Here is a 15,697-nt window from a genome sequence, read left to right on the forward strand (position 1 = left end):
GTGGGGGCCACGTGAGAGGCAACTACACATTGATGTTTCTCTCCTTCTCTTTCTCCCTCCCTTCCTCTCTAAAAATAAATAAATAAATAAAATGTTTAAAAAAAACACAAAAACTGAAGTATAATTAACATTTATATAACATTATACTCATTTCAGGTATATAACTTAAGGATTTGATATCTGTATATGCTGTGAAATAACCACAATATGTCTAGTTAACATCATTTACCATACATGGGCACAAAATTTTTTTCTTGTGATGAGATTTACTCTTTTAGCAACTACAAATATGCAATACGATAAAATTTACTGTAGTACATCGCATCCTCAGGGCTTAGGTAATAACTGGAAGTTTGTAACTTCTGACCCTCTTTACCCATTTTGACCTTCCCCCCTACACCTTACCCCTGCTTCTGGCAACCACCAATCTATTCTCTGTATCTATGTGCTAGGCTTATTTATTTTTTTATTGATTTGAGGGAGGGAGGGGGAAGGAGGCAAGAAGGGAGAGAGGGAGGAGAGGAGAGGGAGGAGAGGGAGGAGAAGGAGGAGAAGGAGGAGAAGGAGGAGAGGGAGGAAGAGGGAGGAAGAGGGAGGAAGAGGAGGGGGAGGTGAGGGAGGAGAAGGAGGAGAAGGAGGAGAAGGAGGAGAGGGAGGAAGAGGAGGGGGAGGTGAGGGAGGGGGAGAGAGGGGTGAGAAGAGAGATCAATTTGTTGTTCCACTTATTTATGCACTCATTGGTTGCTTCTTGTATGTGTATGTGCCCTGACCAGAGATCCAACTCACAACCTTGGCATATCGGGACAACACTCTAACTACCTGAGCTACCCAGCCAGGGCTGGTATTTTTTGGTTTGGTTTGTTTTGTTTTTAGATTTCACATTTGATATTTGTCTTTCCCTCTCTGACTTGTTTTACTTAACATAATGCCATCAAGGTCCACCCATGTTGTCACAAATAACAAGATTTCCTTATTTCCATTACTGAATTATAGTCATACATATATGTCACATTTTCTTTATCCTTTCATCCATCAATGAATACTTAGGTTGTTTCCTTATCTTAACTACTGCAAATAATGTAGCAAGGATGGTGCACATATCTTTTCGAGTTTAGTGTTTTTGTTTTCGTCAAATAACCAGAAATAGAACTGCTGTATCATATGGTAGTTCAATTTTTAATTTTTTTGAGGACTCCACACTATTTTCTATAGTGGCTGCACCAATTTACAATCCACCAACAAAGGGTTCCCTTTTCTTCTCATGCTGGATAACACTTGTTATTTCATGTCTTTTTTATAATAGCCATTCTGACAGGTGTGAGAATTGTGGTTTTGATTTGCATTTCTCTGATGGTTAGGGATGTTGGGCACACTTTCACACACCTGTTGGCCGTCCATGTCTTCTTTGGAATTGAACAAGCATCACAACAAGTTTTGAACCACAGTTACTCACCAAATACACTGGTTCTCAAGTGCCATTATTTGGACAGCACCTTGGTATATTATTACCTTTCTTCTAAGGATCTCAGATTCTTGTTATTACTCACTGATATTCCTTACACATACATAAAAGGTGAGTAACAAAACTATTCACATTTTACCCTGGCCAAAGAGAGGCCACACAGATGAGATTCAATTACATGCAGGTAACCTCTGAGGTAAAGAAGCCTATCCAAATAGATCATCTAACGAGTGTGATGATCGCCTGTCATATTTTCTCAAACTGTACAAACTTCCCTCAAAAATTATAAAGTAACTCAAGAGCAGAGGTTAAGTGCCAGTCCTTACAGAAGTGGTATCTAGCCCTGGCTGGTGTAGCTCAGTGGATTGAGCGCGGGCCTGCGAACCACACGATCGTGGTTCGATTCAGTCAGGGCACACGCCTGGGTTGCAGGCCAGTTCCTGGTTCCCGGTTCCTAGAAGAGGACGAATGAGAGGCAACCATACATTGATATTTCTCTCTCTCTCTCTCCTTCCCTTCCCCTCTAAGATAAATAAATAAAATCTTAAAAAAAAGAAGTGGTATCTTATGAAAAATTAAACAACCTGAAGTTCTCCTTTAGAGTGAACACAGACAATACTCAACCATCAGTGCCTTCAAATAGTTTTTTCTCATGCCAGTTTTCCACAATAATCCACATATAGGTCAAATGGAGTTCAGTTTCTTCATGTGCACTAGTGGAAAATATGGGGAGGGGGTTATACTATACAAATATGAGTGCAAGTGACCCATGGACACAGGACAGCGCTGTGGCGATAGCCTGAGGGGAGAAGGTGAGTAAAGGAAGGAAAAGTGGGGACAACTGTAATAGTATAAACAAAGAAAAATTTTAAAAAAACATTACATACATGCAAAAATAAATTTACACCCCCCCCGAAAAAGAGTGCAAGAGAAAGTCATTGTCACAGACATTACTAGCTACAGCCTAGAAGACTGGATTTATAATTTCAAAACTGAATATGCCACCAGGTTTAATTTCCTAGGTCATAATACTCTCTTCTAGTATTTGCCACCTAAGCTTGGAAGAATGATGCCTGTTTTGGTAAGAAATAAGATATTTACATATTTTTAAAGGGGAGAAATGTGTAAATAATGGGAAATTAAGTTTGGAAGGGGAGCAAATTGGAGATGGGAAATTATGAAAGACAACTATGTCAAAGCATCATTTTGTAAGACTTCTATAAGTCTGTTATCAGTAATTCTACTATAGTATTCTACTATACTATTTTGGCCTTCTGACATGTTAATACATTTTTATATTTAGATCTTTAAAAGTCATAAAGAAACCTCCATCTTGGCTGCCAATGGCCAAACACATGCCTCCTCTCAGTACAGGCTCACCGGCTGGTCTTCCTGGCCATCTTAGGACCACTGTGGCTTCTCATTCTGAAGAAGCCACTCTTTAATGATCAATCTGCTAAGTGGGTCTTTAATGACAAAAGTAGCCTTTTTTTAAAAGCAGCCTTTTATCTTCCTGTTAGCTCTACTTTTGTTTGTCATATAGTGTTAACAACTGATTAAATTTTTTTCTTTGCTTTGTTCCTTTGAGTGCCTCTTCAAGTACATTCTAGGATGTTGGGTCTCTTCTTTTTTTTTAAAAGATTTTATTCATCTTTAAGGGGACGGGAAGGAGAGAGGGTGAGAAATATCAATGTATAGTTGCCTCTCGTGCATCCCCTGCTGGGAACTGGCCTGCAACCCAGGCATGTGCCCTGACTGGGAATCAACTGCGATCCTTTAGTTCATAGGCCCGCGCTCAATCCACTGAGCTACACTAGTCAGGGCAGGGCCTCTTATTACAAGACTAAGCACTTACAGTGGGAAATTTCCAAACTTCTAAAATGAGTTCTAACTTTTTCAGGTAGAACTTGATGGAAAGTCAGGGTTTTTATTAAAGATACACACAAGCAATTAAATCCTACCTTACTCACACTGATAGATTTTCCTGGGTTTCCAGCAGTGGCAACAGAATAAATAAGCTTCTATTTTTTAAGTTCCAAGAATTCTTGAGGGTCTCATTGTTTAAAAGGTTTGCTACTTCTAATAACAATTCTGTCAATTCTTCCATGAATGGTGATTGGATAGGAAACTCCATTCACCTTTCAAAAATTTCTTATTAATATACTCTAGAGAATAGCCAGGAGGCAATAATATTGATTTTAATGCCCTAACTCTTCTAACTCAATGCTACTTATCATTAGTCTGGAATCAGTTCTCCCACATATGAAATAAATAAATGATTAAAAAAAATTCTTTCCTACTCTTTACTATCCTTCAGATATGCAGGAATTCTACCAGCTATTCCAGGGAAGAAAGTCAACTTCGTAAGTCAAAATATTTAAAGTATTTAAGAACTATGATTAAAAAACAAAACAAAACCTCAAATTTTGCATTGCCAAGATCAGTATGTATTCTCTGCTGACTCTAGATCATCTCTGAGTTTGTTTTATTTTAAAAACTTTGCATACATCCCTGGATGGTGTGGCTCAGTGGACTCAGTGGATTCAGCCTGCAAACCAAGAGGTCGCCAGTTCAATTCCCAGTCAGAGCAAGTGCCTGGGTTGCGGGCCAGGTCCCCAGTGGAGGGTGTGTGAGAGGCAACCACACACTGATGCTTCTCTCCCTCTCTTTTTCCCTCCTTTCCCCTCTCTAAAAATAGATAAATAAATAAATATTTTAAAAACCAAATAAATAAAAAACTTTGCATATCATTCCACAGATTACATGAATTCAAAGCTACTTAGAAAATTCTGAAGCCACATGATGATTATTTTGATATCTGTTTACAGCAACATTCAGACTTTTTAAAGAAAAGGTACACTGAAATAAAATTAAAATTAAAATACTCAGTCATGTCTTTCTTTGTTTCCAAGTAGTGATAAGGACTGATGTGAGTTTTATCTTTCTACTTGCCAGTCTTACTCTTTTGTTTAGGAAAGGTAAAAATAAATTGTTATATCACTAAAAGATGGACAGCCAGTAAAAATAGAGGGAAAAAGAAATCAAGAAACCTGGATAATCTAAAAAACAGAAAAATCAGTCTGCCAATAAATCATGTTTAATAAAATGCCCCTGTGTGAGCTGGTCAGTTACATCTGAAGAAAAACGTAGTTTCAGCTACTAAGGGCCTATTTTCAGTCTCTCTTACAAGTCAAACCCTCATTTTCAGATTTACTAACATTTCTCCATTTAAGGGGATCTCCTATTTTATGGAATTACTACTCTTGGATGTTACTGCAACACATGCCATACTTTGAGGCTTAGATGGATTAGGTGAGTTGAATGCGTATCTTTTTAAAAAAAAATTTCTTACTCCTCACTGTCCTTAAGACTCAAGAATTCTACCAGCTATTCCAGGAATCTCAATTACATAAGTCAAAAAAACCTAAAACATTTAAGAACTGTGACATTTAAAAGTCAAACAAATTTGCCCTGGCCAAGTAGTTCAATTGGTTAGAGCATCATCCTGATATAGCAAGGTTAAGGGTTTGATCTCCAGCCAGGGCACATATAAGAAGCAACCAGTGAATGTATAAATAAGGAGGACAACAAATTGATGTTTCTCTCCCCACACTCCTTCCTCTCTCTCTCTAAAACAAATTAAAAAAATTTTTTAAGTCAAATCTTCAATTACTAAGATCAGTACAGACTGGCTGGTAGAATTTTTGAGAACCTGAAGGCGAGTGAGTGGGAAATATGAAATTATCTTTTTAAAACTGTATGTTAGGCCCTGGGTGGTGTAGCTCGGTGGATTGATTGCAGGCCTGTGAACCAAGGGATTGTGGTTCAATTCCCAGTCAGGGCACACGCCTGGGCTGCAGGTCAGTTCCCATCAGGGGACGCACAAGAGGCAACTACATGTTGATATTTCTCTCCCTCTCTCCTTCCCTTTCCCTCCCTCTCTCCTTCCCTTTCCCTCTAAAGATAAATAAATAAAATAAAAAAAACCACACTGTATGTTAGGTGTGAGAGAGATTCTCTTATTGTAAAAGACTGCTTTGGACATTCCTTCTAACCTTGTCAAATAGTCAATGTCATCCCTCTCCACCGCATCCCACGCCTTGTTTCAAAGTACAGAAATGAACAAGTCAATTCTAATCACATGCTTCTGTCTCCAACAAAACACCCTTCTCATTAAAAAACCCAGAGTACCACAAATCTGTCACTCTTCACTCATTAAACTCATGCATATAAGAATTAAATCTACTAGCTTTTTCTTTCTTAAACTGACTTCTGGATCAATAATCTACTTTAATTATAAACATTTTCTATTTCCAAATAGTTGTTCTAATTATCACAAGGTGAACCCTGGCTTTTAAGTGTCATATTTGTGAAGGTAGGAAACTCACTACTTAAATAACACACTTGTCCAGCCCATTCTGTCCTGGAATTTATCGATTACATCAAGGTTGCAGGACATAAGATTAATATACAGAAACCCATCACTTTCCCATATAACAGCAATGAACAGTGGAATTTAAAATAAAAAAATACAATACCATTAACATTAGCACCCTCAACATAATTGGGTATAAATCTAACAAAGTATATATGAGGGCAGATCCTCCCCCAAAATGGAACTATCTTTTGGAGGACAGGCCTCTTGTAGTACAGGTGTCCCTCACTAGGTGAATGTTCTAGGAACCTATCTATATCAGCGTGCCAGCAGGTGTTGTTGTGAGAGGCTGCATTCAGCTTCAGTGAAATTTTTTTGATGACTCAACACATCTGCCCATCTCATGACGGATGATTTATGAGTGCACCTGCCTACACTGTGTTGCGTATTCATCATTTTTTGACCAAAAATGACATGACCTCTGTGCCCCACACTCCCTATTCACCCAATTTCACCCCAAGTGACTTTTCTTTTGTTTTTCCAGATGAAAAAAGTCCTCAAAGAGAAAAATTTTGCTGATGTGGAACAGGTGAAACCAAAAAAAAAAAAAAAAAACCAGCAGAAGCACCAAAAGGCATCAAAATCAAGTTCAAAAACTGTTTTGAGCAGTGGGGAATACATTTTCATATGTATATTTCATTAAGTGGATAGTATTTGGAAGGTTATTGAAGTTTAAACATGTAAAAATAAATACACAATTTTAATAAATAAATTCCAGTTTTCTGGGGGGTTTTCCCTCTCATATAACACCTATATGGGGAAAACTACAAAACTCTGAGGAAAGAAGTAAAAAAACTAAATAAATGGAGACATTTTCTGTTCATAGATAGTAAGACTCAACATTGTCAAGATGTCAGTTCTTACCACCTTGGTCTGCAGGTTAAAAGCAATCCCAATCAAAATCCTAGTTATTTACTTTGTGGATATTGACAAACTGACTCTAAAGTAAATACAGAAAGACAAAGACCCAGAATAGCCAACACAATATTGAAGGAGAACAATGTTGAAGAACTGACACTATCTGATTTCAAGACATACTATGAAGCTACAATAATCAAGACATTTTTATAGCTCTGGAAAAGCAGACATGAAATAAACAGACTCTACTTTTTAAAAGGTCAAAGCAATCAGCTGAAGTTAACATTTTTAGGAAAGATTAAATGCTAAACTTTTTAGATGAAATTATTTTAAAGTCTGGAATCCTATTGTTACTATAGTATTCTCATATGCAGAAAAACAAAAACTCAGCATTTTAAGCATTTCAAGCATAACTTGGAAAAAAGCAAACTGAATTATGATAAAATTAAAGTCTGAGAAAGACACAAAAAGCTTATAAAAACTTTTCAGTTGATATATCTCATTTCATAAAACAGTTCAGCTTCTTTAGTAATCTAACCATTCCTTAGAGGCCAGATTTTCTTTGTATGGAGAGCTTTGTTATATTATTTTCTTATAATGAGGTTTGCGAACTAAGTGAAAATTAAGTTTAAAAGCATTTCTTTCATATCTAACATGTGAGATCTGTATCTACAGCCTTGTTTTCAATTAAAGAACATTAAATTCAAAATTAAATCGAATGAATGAGTGTAGGGGGGGAAAGCCAGAATAGCTCTGATCATTCTTTTTTTTTTTTTAAAGATATTATTTATTTTTAGAGAGCAGGGAAGGGAGGGAGAGAAACATCAGTTGGTTGACTCTTACACACCCCCAACCGGGGACCAGCCCTACAACCCAGGCATGTGCCCTGACTGGGAACTGAACCAGCAACCTTTCGATTCACAGGCCGGCACTCAATCCACTGAGCCACACCAGCCAGGGCTCTCTTAACAAACACATTCCATTTGAGCCCTGGCCAACTCAGCTGGTTGAGAGTCATCCCACAAAGACAAAGGCTGCCAGTTCAATGCCTGGTCAGGGCACATGCCTGGGTTGCAAACCTGGTCCCTCATTTGGGCGCATGCAAGAGGCAACCGATTGATATTTCTCTCTTTCTCTCTCCTTTCCCCTCTCTCTAAAATAAAATGTTTTTTAAAAAAGCAAAAACATTTCAGTTGTGTATAACAGTGTATGCTATTGTTAAATTTGTCCCTTATCGTTTTTGCAGCTATTCAAGGAAACTGGGAAAGTAATTTTATATAGTCTTTGTTGTCCTTCCCTTCCTTATAACTATTCTTGGTATTTCTTGACTCTTTGCACTTTATATTTTACTGCTGACAAGAAGCTAGAGCAGGACTTCCGCCAAGATGGAGGCATAGGTGGAAACACTGTGCCTTCTCCCACAACCAAGTTTGAATACAACAAAGGTTTGGAGAAACAAAGACACAGCCAAAGAACAGAAAATTGAATTATATGGAAGTCCGACTACATCTAACCGTTCAACGGGACGGTAAGAGGGGTGGAGCCAGCAGCGAGCAGGGTCGGGCAGGACAGGTCCCCCGACCCAGACGCACAGGCAGCCCGGAACCAGTAGGGGTGCGGGGCAGACTGACCACGGGTGCACATTCGAGCACAGTGAGACAGACCATGCAGGCCCCAGGGGGCGAGGACTGACGGCGGTGACACACTCGCGTGCAGTGGGACGAAATGCGTGGGCCCAGTGATGGCAGCAACTGTGGCACCGGTGAGGGCCACGTGGCAGGCGGAAGACAGGACGCCATAGTCCCTCTTTGACCCCGCCCCCACATACAGCGTCACAACCCAGCAACTTAGTTGCCCTGCGATACCGGTGAGAGCCATTGTCCCTCTTTGACCCCGCCCTCACATACAACGTCACAACCCAGCGACTTAGTTGCCCTGTTCTAGTGAACGCTTTAGGGCTCTGATCCTGCTATGGAACAGGCATGAACAGCCCAAAAGATGGTGCAAGAAGAACTCAAAGTCCCAGAGCCAATAACTCTAAGCAACCGAGAAATTGCCAGCCTCTCAGAAGCACAATTCAAGACACTATTTATCAGGATGCTCACAGAACTGGTAGATTATAGTCACAAATTAGAGGAACATAGTCACAAATTAGAGGAACATATGAAGGCTAAACTAATTGAAATGAAGGGAGATGTCCAGGAAACCAATAGTGATGGAAAGGAAACTGGGACTCAAATCAATGGAATGGACCAGAAGGAAGAACAAAACATCCCACCAGAAAGGAATGAAGAAATGAGAATTCAAAAAAATGAGGAGAGGCTTAGGAACCTCCAGGACATCTTTAAACGTTCCAACATCCGGATTATAGGGGTACCAGAAGGGGGAAAGAAACAGCCACGAGTGGAAAACGTATTTGAACAAATAATAAAGGAGAACTTCCCCAGTCTGGCAAAGGAAATAGACTTCCAGGAAATCCAGGAAGCTCAGAGAGTGCCAAAGAAGTTGGACCCAAGAAGGAACACACCAAGGCACATCATAATTACATTAGCCAAGACCAAAATGAAGGAGAGAATCCTAGAAGCAGCAAGGGATAAGGGGACAGTCACCTACAAAGGAGTACCCATCAGACTGTCAGCGGATTTCTCAAAAGAGACCTTACAGGCAAGAAGGGGCTGGAAAGAAGTATTCCAAGTCATGAAATCCAAAGACCTACAGCCAAGATTGCTTTATCCAGCAAAACTTTCATTTAGAATGGAAGGACAGATAAAGTGCTTCTCAGATAAGGTCAAGTTCAAGGAGTTCATCATCACTAAGCCCTTATTATATGAAATGCTAAAGGGACTTCTATAAGAAAAAGAAGATGAAAAATATGAACAGTGAAAGGACAGCAAACACACAGTTATTAACAACCACACTTAAAACAAAAGCAAACCAAGAGGACAGCTAGATCAGGAGTGGAACCATAGAAATGAAGAACACATGGAGGGTTAGAAACAGGGGGGTGGGAGGGGGAGAAGGGGAGAGAAGGCACAGAAAATAGCATAGATGGTAGGTAGAAAATAGAAAGGGGGGAGGGCGAGAATAGTGGGGGAAATATAGAATCCAAAGAACTTGAGACACGTGGTTATAAACTAAGGGGGAGAGAATGGTGGGGGAGGGAGGGTGCAGGTGGAGGGTAATGAAGAGGGGGAATAGAACAACTGTAATGGTATAATCAATAAAATATATTTAAAAAAGCTAGAGCAATAATTCAGAAGAAAAGCTAAAGAAGGAATAAAAACCTAGAAGCATTTGCTCTTGCTTCATTTCCTGTCTCCAATGAAACTCACAGGCTACAGAATATCTTGCAGTAAATTATCTCCTACCACTTTCCCCAACGTATGTTCACTCTCCAAAAGAATGCACTTTGAAGAGGCATTTGGGTTTCCTGGAAGCATATTCCAATTTATTAGGTTTATAAGACTAGAAAAGCAACTGTTATATGAATTTACAAATTAGTAATACACAGAACTGTAATGTAATAGCTAAAGATACTTAATGAGATAACAGACTATTATGAATGTTCATACTTTTCTAAATTACTTTCTTTTGCTGTGCCAAAACTTTTTACTTTGATGTAGTCCCATTTGTTTACTTTTTCTTTTGCTTCCCTTGCCTGAGGAGATACAACAGAAAAAAATACTGCTACAAACACTGTGCAATTTTATTGCCTATGTTTTCCTCTAGGATTTTTACAATTTTGAGTCTAACATCTAAGTCTTTAACAATTTTGAATTTATTCTTTTGTGTAGTGTAAGAAGGTGGTCTAGTTTCATTCTTCTGCACTTATCTGCCCAGTTTTCCCAATACCATTTATTAAATAAACTATCTTTAGCCCATTGTATGTGCTGGTACCTTCTGTCAAATATTGACTATAAAGAAGTGGGTTTAGCCCTGGCTGGCGTAGCTCAGTGGATTGAGCGCAGGCCTGCGAAGCAAAGGATCGCGGTTCGATTCCCAGTCAGGGCACATGCCTGGGTTGCAGGCCAGTTCCCAGTGCGGGGCGCATGAGGGGCAACCACACACTGATATTTCTCTCCCTCTCTCCTTCCCTTCCCCTCTCCCTGAAAGTAAATAAATAAAATAGTAAAAAAAAAAAAGAAGTGGGTTTATTTCTGGGCTATTCTTTTCCATTGATCTATATGTCTGTTTTAATGCCAGTCTCATACTTTTTAAAATTACTATGGCCTTGTAGTATAGTTTGCTATTAGGTAGCATGATTCCTCTTTGTTCTTCCTTCTCAAGATCACTGTTGCTATTTAGGGTCTTTTGTGGTTCCATATAGATTCTTGAAATATTTGTTCTAGTCCTGTGAAATACGTCTTTGGTATCTTGATAGGAATTGTGTTGAATCTCTAGATTGCTTTGGGTAGTATGGACATTTTAAGGGTGTTAATTCTTCCTATCCATGAGCATGGTATGTGCTTCCACTTATTTGTATCTTCTTCAATTACTTAATTTAGTGTCTCCAATTAAAACATAGGCAAAAGACTTGAATAAGCACTTTTCCAAAGAAGACATACAGAAGGCCAATAGACATGAAAAAATGCTAAATGGCACTAATTATCAGAGAAATGCAAATTAAAACCACCATGAGATACCATCTCACACCTGTCAGAATGGCTATCATCAATAAATCAACAAACAAGTGCTGGCAAGGATGTGGAGAAAAAGGAACCCTTTTGCACTGTTTGTGGGAATGCAGACTGGTGCAGCCACTGTGGAAAACAGTATGGAGATACTTCCAAAAATTAAAAATGGAACTGCCTTATGACCCAGTGATTCCACTTCTGCAAATTTATCCTAAAAAACCTGAAACACTGGTTCAAAAGAATGTTAGCACCCCCATTTTCACTGCAGTGTTATTTATAATAGACAAGATTTGAAAGCAGCCCAAGTGCCCATCAGTAGATAAGTGGATAAAATAGCCACGGTACATTTACACAATGGAATACTACTTGGCTATAAAAAGGAAAACTTTACCCTTTGTGACAGCATGGATAACCTGGAGAACATTATGCTAAGTGAAATAAGCCGGTCAGGGAAGGACAAATACCACATAATTTCACTCATATTTGAAATACAATGAACAAACTGAACTAACCAGCAAAACAGAGACAGACTCATAGAGAACAGGCTGACAGGCCTGGGGGGCGTTGGTGTTTGTGGGGTGGAGGGATGGAGCAAAAAAGAAAAAGGACTCATGAACATGGACAACAGTGTGGAGATGTGGGGGGTGTATGGGCAGAGGTGGAAGAGGGTATAAGGGAAATAAATGGTAATAGAAAAAATACAATAAAAATAAACTATTAAAACAAAATTAATTTGTCACAACAAAAAGTTGTAATTATCAGTAGTAAGAGAATGTTTTTAAAAAACCTAAATGATGATCATTACTTCACAACTATGCTTTTAACAATTTGTGCCCGCATATAATCTTACCTTTCTGGTTTTGTTTCCTAGACATTGTAGTGTCTTTGATCTCAAAAGATACAGAAGAAATGTATTCTTTTGCCTTGTCTGGGTTCTGATTGTAGTTCTCTCTGATTTAAAGGTAGGCAAGGAAAGTCTATGGTCGGAGATAATAAATACCAAATCCTGGTTACTTGATATTCTGCTCTTTAACTGGTGATCTCCTTTCCTTCTATTAACTTCTTGTCAGAAAGTATCGTCGCAGACATTCATGTCTCTGTTTCCAGGGAGATTCTGGAGGAAAAAAACAATAACACATATTTACTGTTATAGTAATAGCTGCCTATACAAAATTTCTAAGAGATATCCACAGGTTTTATTTTGTATTTTTTCTAAACAAAACTAGTGATTAGAAGAAAAGTATTCTAAATGTGTGTGGTGTGTACCTGTAAATACAATGGTTTGCTCCTTTAGAAACTTTAATCTTAGAATCAAACCATCTTCTTAGTTCAGAAAGCATGTTTTCTTAGTCATCTTATATTTTTTGTCTACCTCAAATATTTTATACAGACCTCTGCTTCACAAACTAAAATATTACCTTTTATCACTGCTTAAGATCTCTCTTTCTACCTGCTCTTCTTGTCCAAGCCAAGGGTCTTTTCTCTTCTAGAATTTCCTATTTCTAATCTCTCCTCAGATTTCCCAGATCAAATACAGCTGCAAGAAACTTGGGAGCAGGGGTAAATGGATGGCACACGAAGGAATTCTAGTAAGGAAAACTGAAACATCAAAATTTGAATTAGTTCATTCTGCACGAAGCTTCGATAAATCATAAAGATATAAGCGCTATTTTTTCCACTTTACTAAACACTGTAAAAATACATGCCCAAGATTTCTGGGTAAAGAAAGCATGATGGATTACAGAACTTATACCTAGCACCTGAAAGAAAAAATATTTTATAAAATGCAACCCAAGAAGGAAATGAAAGTAACCTTATTATGAGATAATTCCCAATGTGGGAAGAAAATGAAGGGATGAATCAATAGCCCTGGGAAAACTTTTTAAAAATCCATCAAGAGTAAGAGCCTCTGAAAACCACTATGGGACCTGAGGAAAGGCAGCTGAAACTCTGGGGCTGACCCTCTTTCACAGCATTGAACTGCCCTGGAGAGTCAGTCAAAGCCTATGGAACACATGGAATTTACTGGTAGATAGTGTGGGCCTGATAGAAAACATTTGATTAGATTTTAGGATGAAATTCAGATCTTTAAGGCAAAAAATATTGCTAGAAAAAGAACTATATCATTCTAATAAAAGTGTCATTACATCCCTTCTCCAAAGAGAGGGTTCCCTCTGAGAATGAACACAGGGAACTTTCTGAGGGGAAAATGTTCTATATCTTGATCTGTGTGGTACTTACATGGGTGCACACCTATATAAAAATGCACTGAGCTGAGACAACTGTACTTGAACAACATTAATAAATGAAAATGAAAAACAAATTCATTGAGCTGTATGTACTCTTAAGATTTGTGCACTTTACTATACATAAAATACAACTAAAAACCTAAAAATTTTTCTGTAAAAACTAAGAGAAAAAACCCAAAGGATACTCTTGACCAAGTGACTCATTTGTATGTAAGGAACCATTCAGTCACACATTTTTTTCAAAATGTGAACATAATGCACACAACATCTGGAGTGTGGGGAAACAGGTAATCAATAATGAATGGATATATTAAAAAGAAAATGGAAATGATTAAATCTGTATTAATTTGTTGCTGCTTATTAAGTATTTTTTTCAACTTTTAGAAGCTGTTTGTTTTCTATCAACCTTCACTCTTCCTTTTGTAGATGTCCTGTTCCATTCAGAAGTCAAGGCTGGCGCCGCCTAAGTGGGTTCCTGCGGCAAGGAATTGGAGGACATCCTCCTCCTTCACTCGCAGGACATCAAGGCCTGTGGGCACGGTAGGAGTTTCCCTTTACCTTATGTGGGAACCAAGAATAAGGCCATTCAGGCCCTTCTCTTGGTAGCACGGAAAGGTGCTTATTAAGTATTAAAGCCAATTCAAGATGGTCAGTCTGGGATTAGTTACTTCTGTAAACTAGAACTTAAAAGCTAAGAAAACTAGTGAATCCCATTCTGCCTTCAATTACTTTTGCTCTAAAGAAATCCATTGTCGCCCTGGCTGGGTGACTCAGTTGGATAGAGCACTGTTCCATGCACCAAAAAGTTGTGGGTTTGATTCCAGGTCAGGGCACATACAGGAGGCAATTGATCAAGATCAATTTCTCTCTCTCTTTCTCCCTTCCCCTCTCTCTAAAATCAATAAACATATCCTAAAGTGAGGATTAAAAAAAAAGAAGTCGATGGTCACAGACCTTACCCCCAGTAGCAGCTAGACAGACATGCTACTGGTTCCTAGGCACCCTGAGCCTAAGGAGACAACTGGTGACTCTCATTGGGGAAATGGGAAGAGGATGAAAATGCTGTCTTTAAACCTATACTTTGATTTATTGTTAATTGTTATACTTATTTTTCATTTCAAATCACAACAATAGAGAGCATAAGATATGCACACACGCACACTAGAATGGGTTGAAAGGGATGGGAAAGAGAGAAAGTAGAAGACAGGTTATCAAAGCCAGGGGGAAGAAAACATTTGCAAATCATTTATCTGACAAGGGGTTTACTATATCCAGAATACACTGAGAACTCCTACAACTTAACAACAACAAAAACCCCAATTTAAAAATAGGCAAAGGACTTGAATACCTACTTCCAAAGAAGATACACAAATGATCAACAAGCATAAGAGAAGATGATTAACACCACTCATTAGAGAAATAGAAATCAAAACCACAATGAGGTATCATCTCATACCCATTAGGATAGCTGCTACAACAAGAAAATGTGTTGGTAAGGATGTAGAGGAATTGGAACCCTTGTACACTGTTGGTGGGAATGTAAAATGGTTCAACCACTATGAAAAACATATATGGAGTTTCTTAAACATTCAAAATGGAATTCCTATATGATCCAACAATCCTGCTTCTGAGTATACAGCCAAAATAAGAAAGTAGCATATCAAAGAGATATCTGCACACCCATGTCCCTTGTAGCACCATTCTCATTAGACAAGAGGTAGAAACAATTCCCCATGTCCAGTGATGGGCAATTAGATAAACAGAACGTAGTATATACATACAATGGAATATTATTCGGCTTTTAAAAAGGAAGAAATCCCATCACATGCAACAATATGGATGAATCTTGAGGACATTATGCCAAATAAAATGTCAGTCGCATAAAAGACAACTACTGTATGATTCCACTTATATGAGGAATCTAAAGTAGTAAAATTCATAGAAACAGAAAGTAGAATGGTGGATACCAGGGGCTGAAGTGAGCAAGAAATGGTTATTGCTATTTAACAGATAGAGTTTCAGTATTTCACCATGAAAAAGTTCCGCACAGCTTTTACGC

At 38.4% G+C, this 15,697-nt stretch overlaps 1 protein-coding gene across 9 annotated transcripts in view; it reads right to left on the bottom strand.

The window, feature by feature from the left end:
* SPATS2 (spermatogenesis associated serine rich 2) overlaps positions 1 to 15,697 on the bottom strand; it is a 115,452-nt gene that overhangs the window by 47,053 nt on the left and 52,702 nt on the right. For all 9 annotated transcript variants that reach the window (XM_037030943.1, XM_037030941.1, XM_037030939.1 and 6 more), the window contains one exon: positions 12,240 to 12,503. In XM_037030943.1, coding sequence (XP_036886838.1) covers positions 12,240 to 12,264 — 25 coding nt within the window. In that variant the 5' untranslated portion in view covers positions 12,265 to 12,503. The remainder of the gene's footprint in view (positions 1 to 12,239; positions 12,504 to 15,697) is intronic.

This window comes from Sturnira hondurensis, unplaced genomic scaffold (assembly GCF_014824575.4).
Source record: "Sturnira hondurensis isolate 20B ecotype Veracruz unplaced genomic scaffold, ASM1482457v3 Scaffold0020903, whole genome shotgun sequence".
NCBI classification, from domain to species: Eukaryota; Metazoa; Chordata; class Mammalia; order Chiroptera; family Phyllostomidae; genus Sturnira; species Sturnira hondurensis.